At 52.6% G+C, this 12,683-nt stretch overlaps 5 protein-coding genes across 6 annotated transcripts; 2 read left to right on the forward strand and 3 right to left on the reverse strand.

Moving 5' to 3' along the window:
- Positions 1–1,118: 1,118 nt before the first annotated feature.
- PV07_08176 (uncharacterized protein) lies at positions 1,119–3,207 on the forward strand (the record flags this gene model as incomplete). Its single annotated transcript, XM_016395314.1, has 7 exons — positions 1,119–1,466; positions 1,523–1,689; positions 1,782–1,823; positions 1,918–1,952; positions 2,010–2,277; positions 2,380–2,909; positions 3,029–3,207. 7 exons carry the CDS (start codon positions 1,119–1,121, stop codon positions 3,205–3,207), a joined length of 1,569 nt encoding a protein of 522 aa, XP_016248733.1.
- Positions 3,208–3,525: 318 nt separating this feature from the next.
- On the reverse strand, positions 3,526–5,303 carry PV07_08177 (uncharacterized protein). The gene is made up of 3 exons (XM_016395315.1): positions 4,826–5,303; positions 4,124–4,723; positions 3,526–3,976 (listed from the first exon to the last, which is right to left on the reverse strand). Exons 1-3 carry the CDS (start codon positions 5,133–5,135, stop codon positions 3,657–3,659), a joined length of 1,230 nt encoding a protein of 409 aa, XP_016248734.1. The 5' UTR covers positions 5,136–5,303; the 3' UTR covers positions 3,526–3,656.
- A 507-nt stretch (positions 5,304–5,810) lies between these two features.
- On the reverse strand, positions 5,811–7,136 carry PV07_08178 (uncharacterized protein). Its single transcript, XM_016395316.1, has one exon. It carries the CDS (start codon positions 6,937–6,939, stop codon positions 6,271–6,273), a length of 669 nt encoding a protein of 222 aa, XP_016248735.1. The 5' UTR covers positions 6,940–7,136; the 3' UTR covers positions 5,811–6,270.
- A 186-nt stretch (positions 7,137–7,322) lies between these two features.
- PV07_08179 lies at positions 7,323–10,759 on the reverse strand. Of its 2 annotated transcripts, none has more exons than XM_016395317.1 (6): positions 10,587–10,759; positions 9,987–10,533; positions 9,816–9,942; positions 9,697–9,735; positions 7,707–9,651; positions 7,323–7,655 (listed from the first exon to the last, which is right to left on the reverse strand). In XM_016395317.1, the coding sequence occupies exons 1-6, from the start codon at positions 10,620–10,622 to the stop codon at positions 7,497–7,499; spliced, it is 2,853 nt and encodes a 950-aa protein (XP_016248736.1). In that variant the 5' UTR covers positions 10,623–10,759; the 3' UTR covers positions 7,323–7,496. The 2 variants fall into 2 exon arrangements, with proteins under 2 accessions (XP_016248736.1, XP_016248737.1); XM_016395318.1 differs by having other exon boundaries at positions 9,785–9,942.
- A 127-nt stretch (positions 10,760–10,886) lies between these two features.
- Positions 10,887–12,137, forward strand: PV07_08180 (uncharacterized protein). The gene has a single exon (XM_016395319.1). The coding sequence runs from the start codon at positions 10,923–10,925 to the stop codon at positions 12,105–12,107; it is 1,185 nt and encodes a 394-aa protein (XP_016248738.1). The 5' UTR covers positions 10,887–10,922; the 3' UTR covers positions 12,108–12,137.
- The last annotated feature ends 546 nt before the right edge of the window (positions 12,138–12,683 follow it).

Raw genomic sequence — 12,683 nt, forward strand, 5'->3', positions numbered from 1 at the left:
AGTCCACCACGACGTCTCCTTTCGACCGATCGATTAGTTTTTCAACCATGAGGTGCCCATTCCCAGCAATGGCGATGATTGGATGAATGTTGGATCTGCAAGCAAGCTTCAACACAAACGCCCCAACAGCACTCGAGGCCCCGTAGACAATGAGAGGAGTTCGTGCAGTTGCCGGCTCCCAAGGTGGTGTCAATTGCAGGCAGTGGTATAGTCCAACGGCAGCCGTGAATGCAGCAAGAGGGATAGTTGCTGCCTGCTTGCGCAACAAAGAGTCAGTCCTCTTACGCCAGGTCTTGCCGGTATCGTTCGCCCTACCTCTTCGAAAGACACCTGGTCCGGCAGATGCAGAGTGGTGTGCGCCGGGGCAATGGCATACTCTGCAAAGCTGCCGTGCGCCGTGCGCATCTGATGAAAGGCAGCAACACGATCCCCCTTCCGGAAACCGACTACCTTCTCGCCGACTTGTTCGACGATCCCCGCTATGTCATCCCCAGAGTTGAGTGGCTTATTGCTGTACACCACCGATTTCCAGTCCTTGCTGCAGGTCTCCTCGTTAGTGTGGGTCGTTGCACCATTAAGAATCGCTGTTTTCGAAAGTGAAGTGAGCTTTGCCAGATCGAGCGCTTACGGATTACACCCTGTGCATATCACCTTGATCAGGAGTTCTCCTTCTCCGGCCCTTGGCACCGGGGACTGAACAATTTCCACCTCTAGCGAAGGTTGAACAATGGCTTCCAGCATCTCGACCGTCGGAGTCGGGGCTTATTTTGGCTATTTGGCGATCAGCCAGCCCTAAAGTAAGATCGAAGAGGTAAGCCCACCAGTTCCACCTTTTCGTCGATCCCTGGTATGCTGTTTACCTAGTTGACTGCAATTGTCAATGCTCCAAGAGCCGCTACGTGCCTCAATATAAGCCTGTTGTCGGTGTTCGCGTGAAGTCCGGATTACTTGAGCAGCAGTAAGGCAGCTGGGTACCACGGTGAAGGACGGTCAGCCGTTTTCTGATCGGCTGGCTCTCAAATGTCCCCCCCGGCATATAAGGGATTACAAGTCGACCAGACGAATGCTAACAATCCTGAAACGAGATTGAAAGCTCTTGCCTTGGACCGCCTGTCAAAATGTATTGGTCTCTCTTCCTTCTACCTGTCGCCCTGGTTGTCTACCTCGCCTTCAGGCCCAACACCAAGGACAACCTCCCAGACGGTCCAGGGGTGCTGCTTGCTGAGAAAGACCGCCGAAGTAAACTTCACATCTATCTTGCACCATGCGCAAAAACATACGGAGACTTCTTCTCCTACAAGATGGGTCGCTCTACCGCAATTGTGCTCAGCAGTGTCCAGGCCATTGAGGAACTATTGGTCAAGAAGGGCCACATTTACAGCTCACGGCCGACGAGTTCTCCCCAAGCAGACATCATCACCGGAAAGGCAAGGATTGTGAATATGCCGTACGGGGAAGAGTTTAGGGTGCTGTCCATCTACTTGATCTGGATCGACAGTTGACAAGAACTGATTCGTCCCAGAAACACCGCAAAATCATCCATACGCTGCTCGGAATACAGAATGCAAAGATCTTTCTCCCTTATCAGGAGTACGAATCTCGACAAACGTTGAGAAACCTGTTGGACGCTCCGGGCCTGTTCTACTCGGAAATGTCGCGATACTCTGCCAGTGTGACGTTCTCGCTTTTGTGAGTACCAGTTCCAGATTTTCGAAGGGAATTTGGAATTGCTATTAGGGTTGGTCTGCCATTCCTGACGTCGTTCTGATTTGTTACTACAGAGTTGGCGCCCGATTTGACCGCTCAGACGCTTTTCTTCCAACGTAAGTTTGCCCTTTCGATTGCAATCTCATGATGTGGCATCGCATACCTATCTCAAATACCCTCAAAGTCCAGTCACGGCTGAATGCACTGCAGGACGATTGGCAAAATGATGCAGAAATTCTTTAACAGTATGTTTACAATACCTGTGGCCTCAACAGCCAATCAAGATTCTGACGATCTCAAAGACATCACCCCGGGGGTCTGGCTTGTCGACCGTTACCCTTTCCTAAACTATCTTCCTGGACCGCTTGCTCCCTGGAGGTCTCAGGCATACTCCGTCCATCTCGAGATGCGCAATTTCTGGAGTGTCTTCCTCCATTCTATCGAACAGCGAGTGAAGGATGGTACCGCGCCGGACTGCTTTCTGAGCAGATTTATTCAGAACCCCGAGTCAGAGCATCTCAGCGAGATTGAACGGATCAGTGTGACGGCGGAATTGCTCACGGCGGGCACGTAAGTCTACCTCCGAAAGCTCGAGTTGGAGGCCGAGAGTCTCGGAGCCCAAAGATCCGTCTTCTCTGATCCAAGGATTGGATGCTGATGGAGATCATCCAGGGAGACGACCGCGACGGCGCTGCAGTGGTTTTTCAAGGCGTGCGCGAAACACCCGGGATGGATCCGAGAAGCCCAGAAGGAGCTGGATACCGTAGTTGGGAGAGAGAGACTGCCGGATTTCTCTGACCGCGGAAATCTGCCATACATCACCGCCGTGGTTTCAGAACTCCATCGATGGGCATCCGCAACACCATTGGCATTCTTCCACGCCACCTCTCACAGCGACACATACCGCGGCTCGACAATTCCCAAATCCACAATGGTAATTCCGAACACGTACGCCGTGCATTACTCGGACGAGTACTTTCCGAATCCCTCAGCCTTTCTTCCTGGCCGGTGGCTACCGCGCGACGATCCACGGCACGTCCTCAACGGTGCAAAGACGCCCAATCACCTCGCATTCGGAGTGGGTAGAAGAGAATGTCCCGGCAGGCATGTCGCGGACTCGAGTCTATTCATTGTTATCAGCCGAATCTTGTGGGCTTTTGATATTGACCGCGGTGACAACCCAGCCCCGAGTGACGAAACAGGTAAGTCGTGATAAAGTATTCCATTTCTCCCTTGACATTTCTGCCTCTAGACCTGGTGATGGAATCAAATAAAGAGAAGAAACCCCGAGTCTCGAGCTAACCTGATTCCCATCGTTTAGTGGGAGCGTTTCCCGTCTTGGGTCCCGCGCCCTTCAAATGCAGAATCACGCCCCGGTCGGAAGACGTCGCGAAAAAGGTCCGCCTCTTCGCCGACCACATTGACACGGGCCTGCACGTCGAGGATGGGAGTATCTACGACGCGAGCGTGCAGGCGGTGTTGGCCAAAGCGAAATCTTGAAGCCCTTTCGTACAGTGCTGTTGCTGCATGGGAGCAAATCACGGTGGACGTACCCAGAACCTGCCATTTTACCAGACAGAGCAATCAGCGCTCTTTAGAAGGTCTAGCAAGTCTCATTAAAGATAGAAATCAATTCGAAGAAGTAGTAGCAGAGGGTTTAGAGAGTGTAGCCTGTGTAGGTCTCCTACATGGTATACTGGGGGAGGAGGCTAGATCACGTGCTCGACGACGACAAGGCTGAACATCCCCTTTTTCCCAACCAGCGCTGTTTTGCAGCCCGGAAAGTCACAATAGACGAGCAGAATCGGGTCAAGGTCCTCATTAAAACACATGGCCTCTCTGATAGGCATAGAGATTGCTATTGCAGACAGCACCGCGTGCTCCAACCTGGCGCTATTCATATGTTATATTGTATATCACGTCACATGCCCTCTATGCGACCTGGTTTTTCAAGCGCTCTTCAATTTCCCCTCGACGATGCCGGCCGCCGCCTCCGGGGCGCGATGGATGTGGACGACCTCGAGCCCGACGCCGTCAAACAGCTTGCGGAAGTCGGCCTCGGTGCGCTCCTTGCCGCCCATGACCATGCACGCGACGTCCAGCGCCGCGGTGTGGGCCTCCTTGTCTGTCATGATTTCCGGGAGGAGCATGTCGGCAATGAGGACGCGCGAGTCGGGCGCCATGGCCGGGATGATCTGCCGGAGCGCCTTGGCGCACAGCTCGTCGCTGTAGTCATGGAAGACGCGGCGGAAGAAGTACGCTTTGGCGCCTGTGCAGGAGATCGGTGTCAGTCAGACATGATATGGCTCGCTCAATTTGTATGAATGCGTGCAGGCATGTCTTTGTGGGCAGAAATTGGGAGAACAACAAGATTCGAGACGTATTGGCTCGTTTGTGTTGGCAGCAGTGGACTCACCTTTGACAGGCTGTTCGGTCCAGAAATCATGCTCCATCAACTTCACTCCTTCTGGGGGAATCTTCTCCTTGTCGGCCATGGCTATAATCTCCTTTTGATCTTGTAAAACCACATTTCTGGGATCCAACTCCTTGTACCCATCCAGGACCTTCTTCAAGGTGTTACCCACTCCGCCACCGATGTCCACCAGAGCGGTTCGGTTGGGGTCTTTCTGTAACTCGTCTTCAGTTAATTTAAGTTGGTTAAAATCATAGTACCCAAGGACAGGAACCAGGTTGTCGCCCATTTTCAGCCCCAGCTGGAATGTCTTTAACTTCTCCGGATCTTTGGACATGATTTCCCATGTCGTCAACCCGGAGTCGCTTGCGTTATGGTAGTCGGAGTAAGGGTTGACGTAGAAGGACGTCGGCTCTACAGCCCCGCGTTTTGCCAGATATTTCGGGAGATCCGTCATGGGCTGAAGGAAGTGGTCGAACATCAAAGTGAAGAACATTCCGGGGAAAGACGTGTAGGCCTGTGAGAACTTGGTGGATCCAAAGGTACCATCTTCGGGCGACTGCGTTACAAACCCCGACGCAACTAGAGGGCGCAACAGTCTTTCTGATCACTACCGTGTCAGCTTCACCACTTTTTCCTCTCAGATCATGCGGTATCGCAGTGACTTCATCACCAGCAGTGAACCAAGCAGAACAGGAGCCATACCAAGCAGCACATCCTGAACCCCAGACTTCTCACTTAGCTCCTTTGCGCTGATGGTCTTTCCCTCTTCAGCTGGCATCTTCTCAAACACCTTCAGGTCCAATAGCGTGCGGACAGAGACCAGCTCGGCCATTTGTAGGGAATGGGCCTGGACCATCATCCCTGGATCCATTAAAGAATGCATAATCTTCTTGGAGAGGCTGACGAGAGCCGCTTTCGGTGCCAGAGACGCCGCATCATGGCCTGTGGCAGGCACGTAGTTGCTGGCGAGCTGCGATAGTTCGTTGATAAGTGAACGTAGATCTTCAGCCATTTTGGACGGATGCCGTCGTCGAGATGATTGTTTAAGAGAAGGGCTGTGATCGGCTGTACGTCCGGGGACAGGAATGAGGCCCAAGAAGAAGATCCTGATGTTTTCCTTGCCTGGTGAAGCACCCAATCGACGAATTCTCTCTACACGTAGCTGCTCATCGGGGACGAGGACTTACCTTCCATCCACGAGTCGGCAGAGTGGTATCTGGGCCATCAAATACCTCAGAGGGTACGGACATGGCGGTTCCCACCCAAGTGCATAGCGGCCCTCGGCCGAATTGACGTGGTTGTTGATAGACAAGTCATTCGCCGGCGGTAGCTGCAGTTGGCGCATGTACCTTTCACCATCTGTTTCATGCACGTCGAGGGCGCGTTGCCAGCGCATCGCCGAGCAAGACAAGGCGCAAGGGCTCAGTTGCGGATTTGGACGCATGGGATGCTGCTTACTGGTTGGTTGGGCCACTGGCATTGTTTCGGCTGGAGAGATGGGATCCGTCAGAGTCGCAACTCAAGCCATGTATGCGGGAGGTGAGTGGGTGCATCTTGGGTGCCTGCAGACGCCTAATGAATCCGCGGGGAACTAAGGGATCTTCTAACGCTGGGAGGGCTTTGCATGTGCCTGCGTCGATCAAGAATGCAGGATTGACACGGATTGATTAGGGAAGAGAAACCAGGAGGTGGATCAAGGGTGAGATTATATGTAACTTCCTGTGTGAATGACTAGTTACAAGAATAACTGGCGAGGGAGTGACGGCACAAGAGACAAACTGCAAAGCCCAGCGTCCCTCCCTCTCATCAACCTCTAACGCCACCCCTCCTCAGCGTCCGATATAGCTAGAGTAACGCTGCTGTCTTGAGTCGAGATCATCCTTCCTGCTTCGATTCCGTTGGGGTGTCGCTGAACCCTATCCAATTCCCGAACTCCGCGTGCCTTTGGCATAGAACCTTGCCAATTCCAAAAGAATGTGTCCTATCCTTACCAGCGTGCCCAACCAACCCAGAACTAGGTACCCTTCAACGTGGACTCGTCCATTGATGTTCCTTGCCTGAGGACGCCGCCCAGACTGACATTGCTGCCGTGTGTATCATGACTTAATTCATACATCGTCGCTTCGATTGATCATCTCCGGGGTTGATCACGGCATCATTGCCTCCGCCTCCTCGTCCGTGACAAAGATCTCAGCCACCGGGCAGTGGTCCTCGTCTCCAAAGTCACCGTCGTACAGTTTCTTTCGACCCCTCTCTCCATATCGTCCCAACATATAGCTTGGCAAGAACAGCTCGTCATTCCATGTGAACCCTTGACTGTATTTCGTGTATGTGATCAATCGAGGAGGCTCGTCCGGATCATCGTGATGAGCATTCAGGTTGATGGACTTGTACGAGCTGGAAGAGAGCATCGAAGGGCCAAGGGGAGAGGAGGAAGCATTGAAGAGCATGGGCATGCTACTGGGCGGTGGCATGCCGGCCTTGTGCTTGTCTTTCTGCTGTGATGTGCTGGCTTCGTCTTTGGAATGCAGCGAGCCCGGAAGTCGAACCCCCTCACCTGGTGATGGAGCAATGTTGCGGAGCAGATGTTGAGGTCGAGTCGGAATAGGGCTATAGGACCAGGGCGAGTCTTGATCAGAACCCGAGCCTAGCGACGATGGACCAGCATCTGAAGCTTCGGCTCTTTCGGCGTTTTGGAGGTAGCGTTCACTTCGACGACGTCGGTTCGGCGCAGAGTAGTCTGCATGGTTACCGGTATGCAAAGGTATCTTGATAGCCCGGGAACCGGGGGCGTGAGGAGCAGAGGAATCAGGCATTTTATGAGCACCACTACCGCCACCACCACCTGTGGGATTCCAGAAGCCCTAGTGAAGGGATGTGAAGAGGATTATAGAAAACGCCTTTCACCAAGCTCCGTGAACAGCAAAGGAAAATCCCAAGCCTGTAGTGATTACCTGTAAGTGGTGTACATGAGAGTGGTGTGGAATGGGGAGAAGAAGAAAGTGCAGTAACGTGTTGGGAGAGGGTGCTGGAGACATTAGATGCGCATGATTCAGGTCACGTTGACAGATTGAGTCACCGCCCGAGTCACCGCCCGAGTCACCGCACCAGAGGCTAATCGATGGTTAAGGCGGTGCTTGCTGGGCTTAGTTGATGCCGCCTGCGCGTGCCTCGCCCACTCGCCGCAACAACCCCGCATTATTTTCGCGATAACGATAAGACATGCCACACGCTGCACCCAGCTCAGGTCTTGATTGGCTGCATCGGGCCACCGAGGCGCGTCTGTGGCCGCATCATATTAGGCTCCGGGCCTGTCATGCTACAGAACAATTAACTGCCAGCTGCATTATCCCAACACATGAATTCCCCCCCTTTATGCATAATACCATGGCTCATCGAAGACATGGTATCTGTGTCCACGGACGCCCTCGCCCCGGAACAACGCTGGGAATCTCCGCCCGGGCGGGACTTGCTCCTCAGAGATTCTCTCGTCCGTGTATGAAGCCGGCTCTCCGACAACAAATTTGCCCACCTGTCTCTCATTAGTGATGTTCAGTAAACCCGCGTCTCAATGGATACTTACCTGGATCTCAGTGTCTGTAATGGTACCCCTGCTGACTCGGGCATACCCCACGCGCTTGATGTCCTTGTACAAGATGTACTCGCACCACCGATCCCAATCACGAACATCAATATCGTGCATTCCACTCAGTTCACTGACGTAGGTGTTGTAGTTGCCTTCTCCCGGCTTGACCACCAGGTAACTGAGCAAGATCGCGGGGCGAGGCGTCGCACCCATCAACTTCGACAAGTACTCCGTCTGAAGTCGTCGGTCTTCGGGATCTTCCTCTTGTCCCGAGTGGAAGACAAATGCATCAACTTGAGTTCCGTAAACATCCAGCGTAGCTTCAATCGCCGGCGCAAGTTCGCCGACCGGCGAAGGCAGAAGGTGGTGAGTCGAGTTGAGAATGGGAAATTTGGATAGCAGTGCCGACCCCCAGGTATGCTTGTTCGGCCCAGGACCATAATCAACGTACATGCCCAAATCCTCGGCAAGATACTGTGTGGTGTCGCGGTTGCCCATGATGATTCGTTGCAAATCAGACTCCAGCAGTCCGACCACGTCCAACTCTAATTCCTTGATGGCATCTCGCATCCTCCGCTCAGACGACCAGTCGTCATTGTCCAACGAAAAGTGGATAGTCCAGATGCCCGCGGTTATAAGTTTCTCCTCTGGATGGTATGGTGCATAATCGTAGGTTGGGAAGCGTAGGTACGCGATCGAGGCCGTCAACAGCTGCAGAACAAGCAGAACATGAAGATAGTAGCTGGATTGCTTCCGTCCACGAGGACTCGGCTTGCTTTTCGGCTGGTAGACCAAGTTGGTGGTCAAGGCTGAAAAGACACCGGCACCGATCAGGAGCATCATGGTGATCATGACCCAATCTGTGTGTTCTCGGACTAGTGGCCCTCCTGGGACAAATGCATAGGCCACAACCCAGACATGGAAGAGAACCATGATGTTGTACATGAAATAGCCAAAGCCAAAGGTAGACGCCGGGCTGTGCTGGGCAGCGGATGAGATAAGCACTGGAGCAACTCCCATCGTGTAGGAGGCAAGAATCAAAGCGCCATAATAGCCGGTCCAGTGACCATAACAGGTGAGCAAGGCTGCGCCAACAGCTCCCAACCCGTAGGCCGTCCACGACCCGAAAAAGCCAGGGAGGGCAGATCCCAGAAACAACCCAAGGCTCATCACGACAATCGTGACCGCACCGTGGGGTACTGCCAACGGACCTCGTACTGGATAGCCCTCCCAGACCCACAGAATCATGGTGCTGGAATCTGAGAGCAGAGAGTGCATGGAGAAGAAGAGCCCTCCCAGACCGAGTCCAGCCAACAAACTTGACCCTTTCTTCGCATTTGGCGGAACGTAGTCTCCTCCACTGAAGGCGTCTGGCCGGGTAGAGCGCCACACGGCAGCCAGGGCTATTACCAGACCAGTCTTGTTCCAGCCACCAATTCCGGAATGCAGTATTGGCCAGACGGGATTGTTGGTGTGATTCGCGAACTTGGCGATGCTCGAAAGCACGAATCCAATGCCCCACGCTAGGATTCTCCTCTGAAGCCGCGCCGAGTTTCTGCGCTCAGCGTACCACTCTGCTGACCAGGCTATGCAACCCAACATGACAGCGAATGATACGGTGAACAAACGATACGCTGGGTCCTTTACCAACCAAGCCACAAGCCCCACGAGGGAAGACATATGAAGCCAACGAAGATGCTTGATCGCAAGAGACCGGACAAATGGGATGGCGAGTATCAGAGGAGAAGCAGGAGACATGACCATGACCTCGTACCCAGAGATCCCCATATGCCAGAGTGGGAAGTACCAAATCAGGACACCGAGCGAAGTGAGAATAGACCAGAAGAAAAATCCATGGAGAATGTCGGCAGTCGCGTTCAGCATTGCGGGCCAATAGTATGGGCCATCGAAGGTGGAAGTCTGGATCAGAGGGCTCTCGCGTCTGGACTCCATTAGCAGAGCCAACAGAATAACAACTTGAACTCACTCCTTCTCTTTTAAGGCATCCTTCAACGGTTTCGCGTCACTGGAGAAGGATTAGTGAGTCACCAAGCCAAACTTCGACTTGTCCGTACATTTGAGTATTTTGGGAGCAACTGCACGTACCCTCTGGTGGAGCCTTTAACATCTTTGATCACGAATTCGAAGGTTTCATAGTCAAACGCAGTGACCGCATCAAAAGCCACGTCGAACAAGATCAGAGACCATTCAAAGAAGGCGTAGATGGTGTACGCTGGAGAAATCAGCTGATGCCCTGTTTGTGGTTGAGAGACTCACCGCCCGCGACTTTGTGGATTTTGTGCTGGATGAAGAAATAGATTAAGGGAACAAGAGTGCCAAAGAACAAGCTCGCCAAAATTTTACGATATTTGACAGCTTTCGGATTTGGCGGACTCAAAGCAAGGCAGCCCAGCGTCCAAGGTAGTGTGAAAACTAGGTAGGAAATCATGAAAATATCATGCCAGTCATGGTCGTCCGTAGATGTCACGTATGTCCATCCTCCGCATGTCAACGTTCTCAGTAAACCGGTGGTCGCGATTATCACCGGCAGGTTCGAGTTGGGTCTCCTCGTGAGAAAGTACCATAAGGCGACGAGGACAAATCGAGGTCCGGAGGTAATGGCAATGAAGACCATAAAGACTGATCGCTCAGGGTATCGATCGCCAATGGTGGCCGAGACGGAAGGAAACCATTCATCAGGGTATCCATAGTGCTCGTTCTGCACGATTTTGTGGAAGTGGAGGGAAACGCCGACAATCAATGCTCCGATGAATGCTGCGTACGCGACCACTGTATGAGTCCATGACACCCATTTGCCATTGAACTGCGGACCGTCAGTTACCTCGAGCAAAAGGAGACGCAGTTTCGGATGCTTACAGAGAACACCACGTCCCCGTCCTTCCTGGGCGCCATTGGGTATGTCAGTGGGATTTAAAAGACGACCAGCCGCATCTGGAGAACAAGAAGAAAAGAGTGAAAGAGTGACAAGAAGGCGTGGGCAAAGGTCAAGAGTTCGAATAACGGTACAAGCTGCGCATGGGGGACAGAGGAAAGGTCAGTGACTTCGCAAACCCCCTGATTATCCGCAGCCTAAGCAGCTAAGCGGGAAAACTGCGGGTCAATTTATTCCTCACCAGAAAAAAAGTCGCGCCAAAACCACTATTCTCTGATCATTACGAGTGTTCTAGCAGAAATACCTGCCAAAACAACATTATGGCTGCCGCAAGTGACAAGGCTCGCTTTTTCCTCGAACAGTCGGTACCAGAGCTCAAAGAATACGAACGCAAAGGTATCTTCAGCGCGCAGGAGATTACCAGCATCGCCCGCAAGCGATCTGATTTCGAGCACAAGATCAACGCACGCGGATCCACGCCCGCGGATTTCGCTCGCTATGCCGAGTTCGAGATGAATGTTGATGCATTGAGGCGCAAGAGAGTGAAGAGATTGGGAATCAAATCCACGGCACACAATGGCAAGCGTCGTATCTTCTTCGTCTTTGACCGCGGCACTCGCAAGCATCCCGGTGACATAGGTCTTTGGATGGAGGCAATAGATTTTGCGAGGAAGCAGAAGGCATACAAAAAGTTGCAAGAGATGTTGACACATGTGCTTCGGTTACACCCTACAAAGGCCGACTTGTGGATTCATGCCGCCCAATATGCGATGGAAGAGAATGGTGACATTACTGAAGCAAGGAGCTACATGCAACGTGGTCTTCGATTTTGTAAAGGGTCAAGAGCCATGTGGTTGGAGTATGCGAGACTGGAAATGTCTTATGTCGCAAAGATTCACCTCCGTCGAGAAGTCCTGGGAATCACCACCAGGGACGCCGATCAACCAGGACAAGCACACCCAGGGGATGCAGATGAGAATCTTCTGCGCTTGCCGAGACTAACGGCTATGGACATCTCCCTGAACAGCGAGAACGACGATGTTGACACCTCTGCCCTCCAGAAGCTGGAATCGACACCCGCCCTGAGTGGCGCCATTCCAGTCGCAATCTTCGACGCTGCTATGGCTCAGTTTCTCGACCCGAAGTTTGGCTTGGACTTTTTCAAGATGCTTCTCGAATACGACGACATTCCAGCTTGCCGAAAAGTTGCAGACCATGTGACGGCACTCTTGTTGAAGGAATACCCGCAGAGTTGGAGCAGCCACGCGTGCCATGTACAACTACCACTTGTCTCGATTCGCCCTACTTCTGCCGACTTCCCGTCCGCTCTCAGAGATATGCTGGTCCGACTGAAGGAGGCTCGCAGGAAATCCAACAGCCCTGAGTTGATCGGCTGGGCCAAGGGTTCGCTTGAGAAGATCCTTCAAACATCGGATCTGGATCCTGCAATTAGAACAGTGGCAGACTCTGTTATCAAGTCCTTGGGCGTGCCTGAACCGACTTAGTCAATCCATATCTCCCCCTTTTGACCTCGATTGCTTTTTACTTGATTGGAACTTCTTCATTTTCAATCTGGCCTCATTTTCTGCCTTTTGGAACCTTTTCACCTTTTCCTTCTGTTCGTCTGTTGTCTCCCCAGGGACGTTGTTCTTATACACGTCCAATATTAGTTCATTGAGCTTCCGAAAGCAGGAGTCCTTATTTGCTTGGGCCTTTCGACTCTCGTCTGCCTGAATGACCAAACTCGACGACTTCTCAGCGTAATACCGGGAGGACAAGATGCCTCGGTGTAGAACAGCAGGAATTAGAGGGAGGAGACGATCGATGGGGATGCGCAGCTGAGCCTTTGAGTTGACTCTGCAGCAGCCAAGTCAGAACCACTCGTCGACTAAAAGCTGAAGGTGACGGTACTTATTGACATTCTGGCCGCCAGGACCGCTGGATCGGGCATAAGTTACCTCTCCAACATCGCGCAGATGCTGTAGAGCGTTGACTCTGCTGTACCACTCCCTTGCCGCCGCGTATTCGGATTCTAAACTCCCAGATTTTGCGGAATACAATCTCCAGAGAGGAAGCGTTTT

The sequence above is a fragment of the Cladophialophora immunda genome (assembly GCF_000835495.1).
Source record: "Cladophialophora immunda strain CBS 83496 unplaced genomic scaffold supercont1.4, whole genome shotgun sequence".
NCBI lineage: Eukaryota > Fungi > Ascomycota > Eurotiomycetes > Chaetothyriales > Herpotrichiellaceae > Cladophialophora > Cladophialophora immunda.

Excerpts from the sequence above, each read along its gene's own strand:
- PV07_08178 (XM_016395316.1), bottom strand. The coding sequence starts at position 6,939 with ATGCCTGATTCCTCTGCTCCTCACGCCCCCGGTTCCCGGGCTATCAAG.
- PV07_08180 (XM_016395319.1), top strand. The coding sequence starts at position 10,923 with ATGGCTGCCGCAAGTGACAAGGCTCGCTTTTTCCTCGAACAGTCGGTA.
- PV07_08179 (XM_016395317.1), bottom strand. The coding sequence starts at position 10,622 with ATGGCGCCCAGGAAGGACGGGGACGTGGTGTTCTCT. Across the intron at positions 10,534-10,586 it reads ACGGGGACGTGGTGTTCTCT|TTCAATGGCAAATGGGTGTC; the intron begins GTAAGCATCCGA and ends GACGGTCCGCAG. Across the intron at positions 9,736-9,815 it reads GTTAAAGGCTCCACCAGAGG|TGACGCGAAACCGTTGAAGG; the intron begins GTACGTGCAGTT and ends ATCCTTCTCCAG.
- PV07_08177 (XM_016395315.1), bottom strand. The coding sequence starts at position 5,135 with ATGGCTGAAGATCTACGTTCACTTATCAACGAACTATCGCAGCTCGCC. Across the intron at positions 4,724-4,825 it reads GGTTCAGGATGTGCTGCTTG|AAAGACTGTTGCGCCCTCTA; the intron begins GTATGGCTCCTG and ends GGTAGTGATCAG. Across the intron at positions 3,977-4,123 it reads GACCGAACAGCCTGTCAAAG|GCGCCAAAGCGTACTTCTTC; the intron begins GTGAGTCCACTG and ends TCTCCTGCACAG.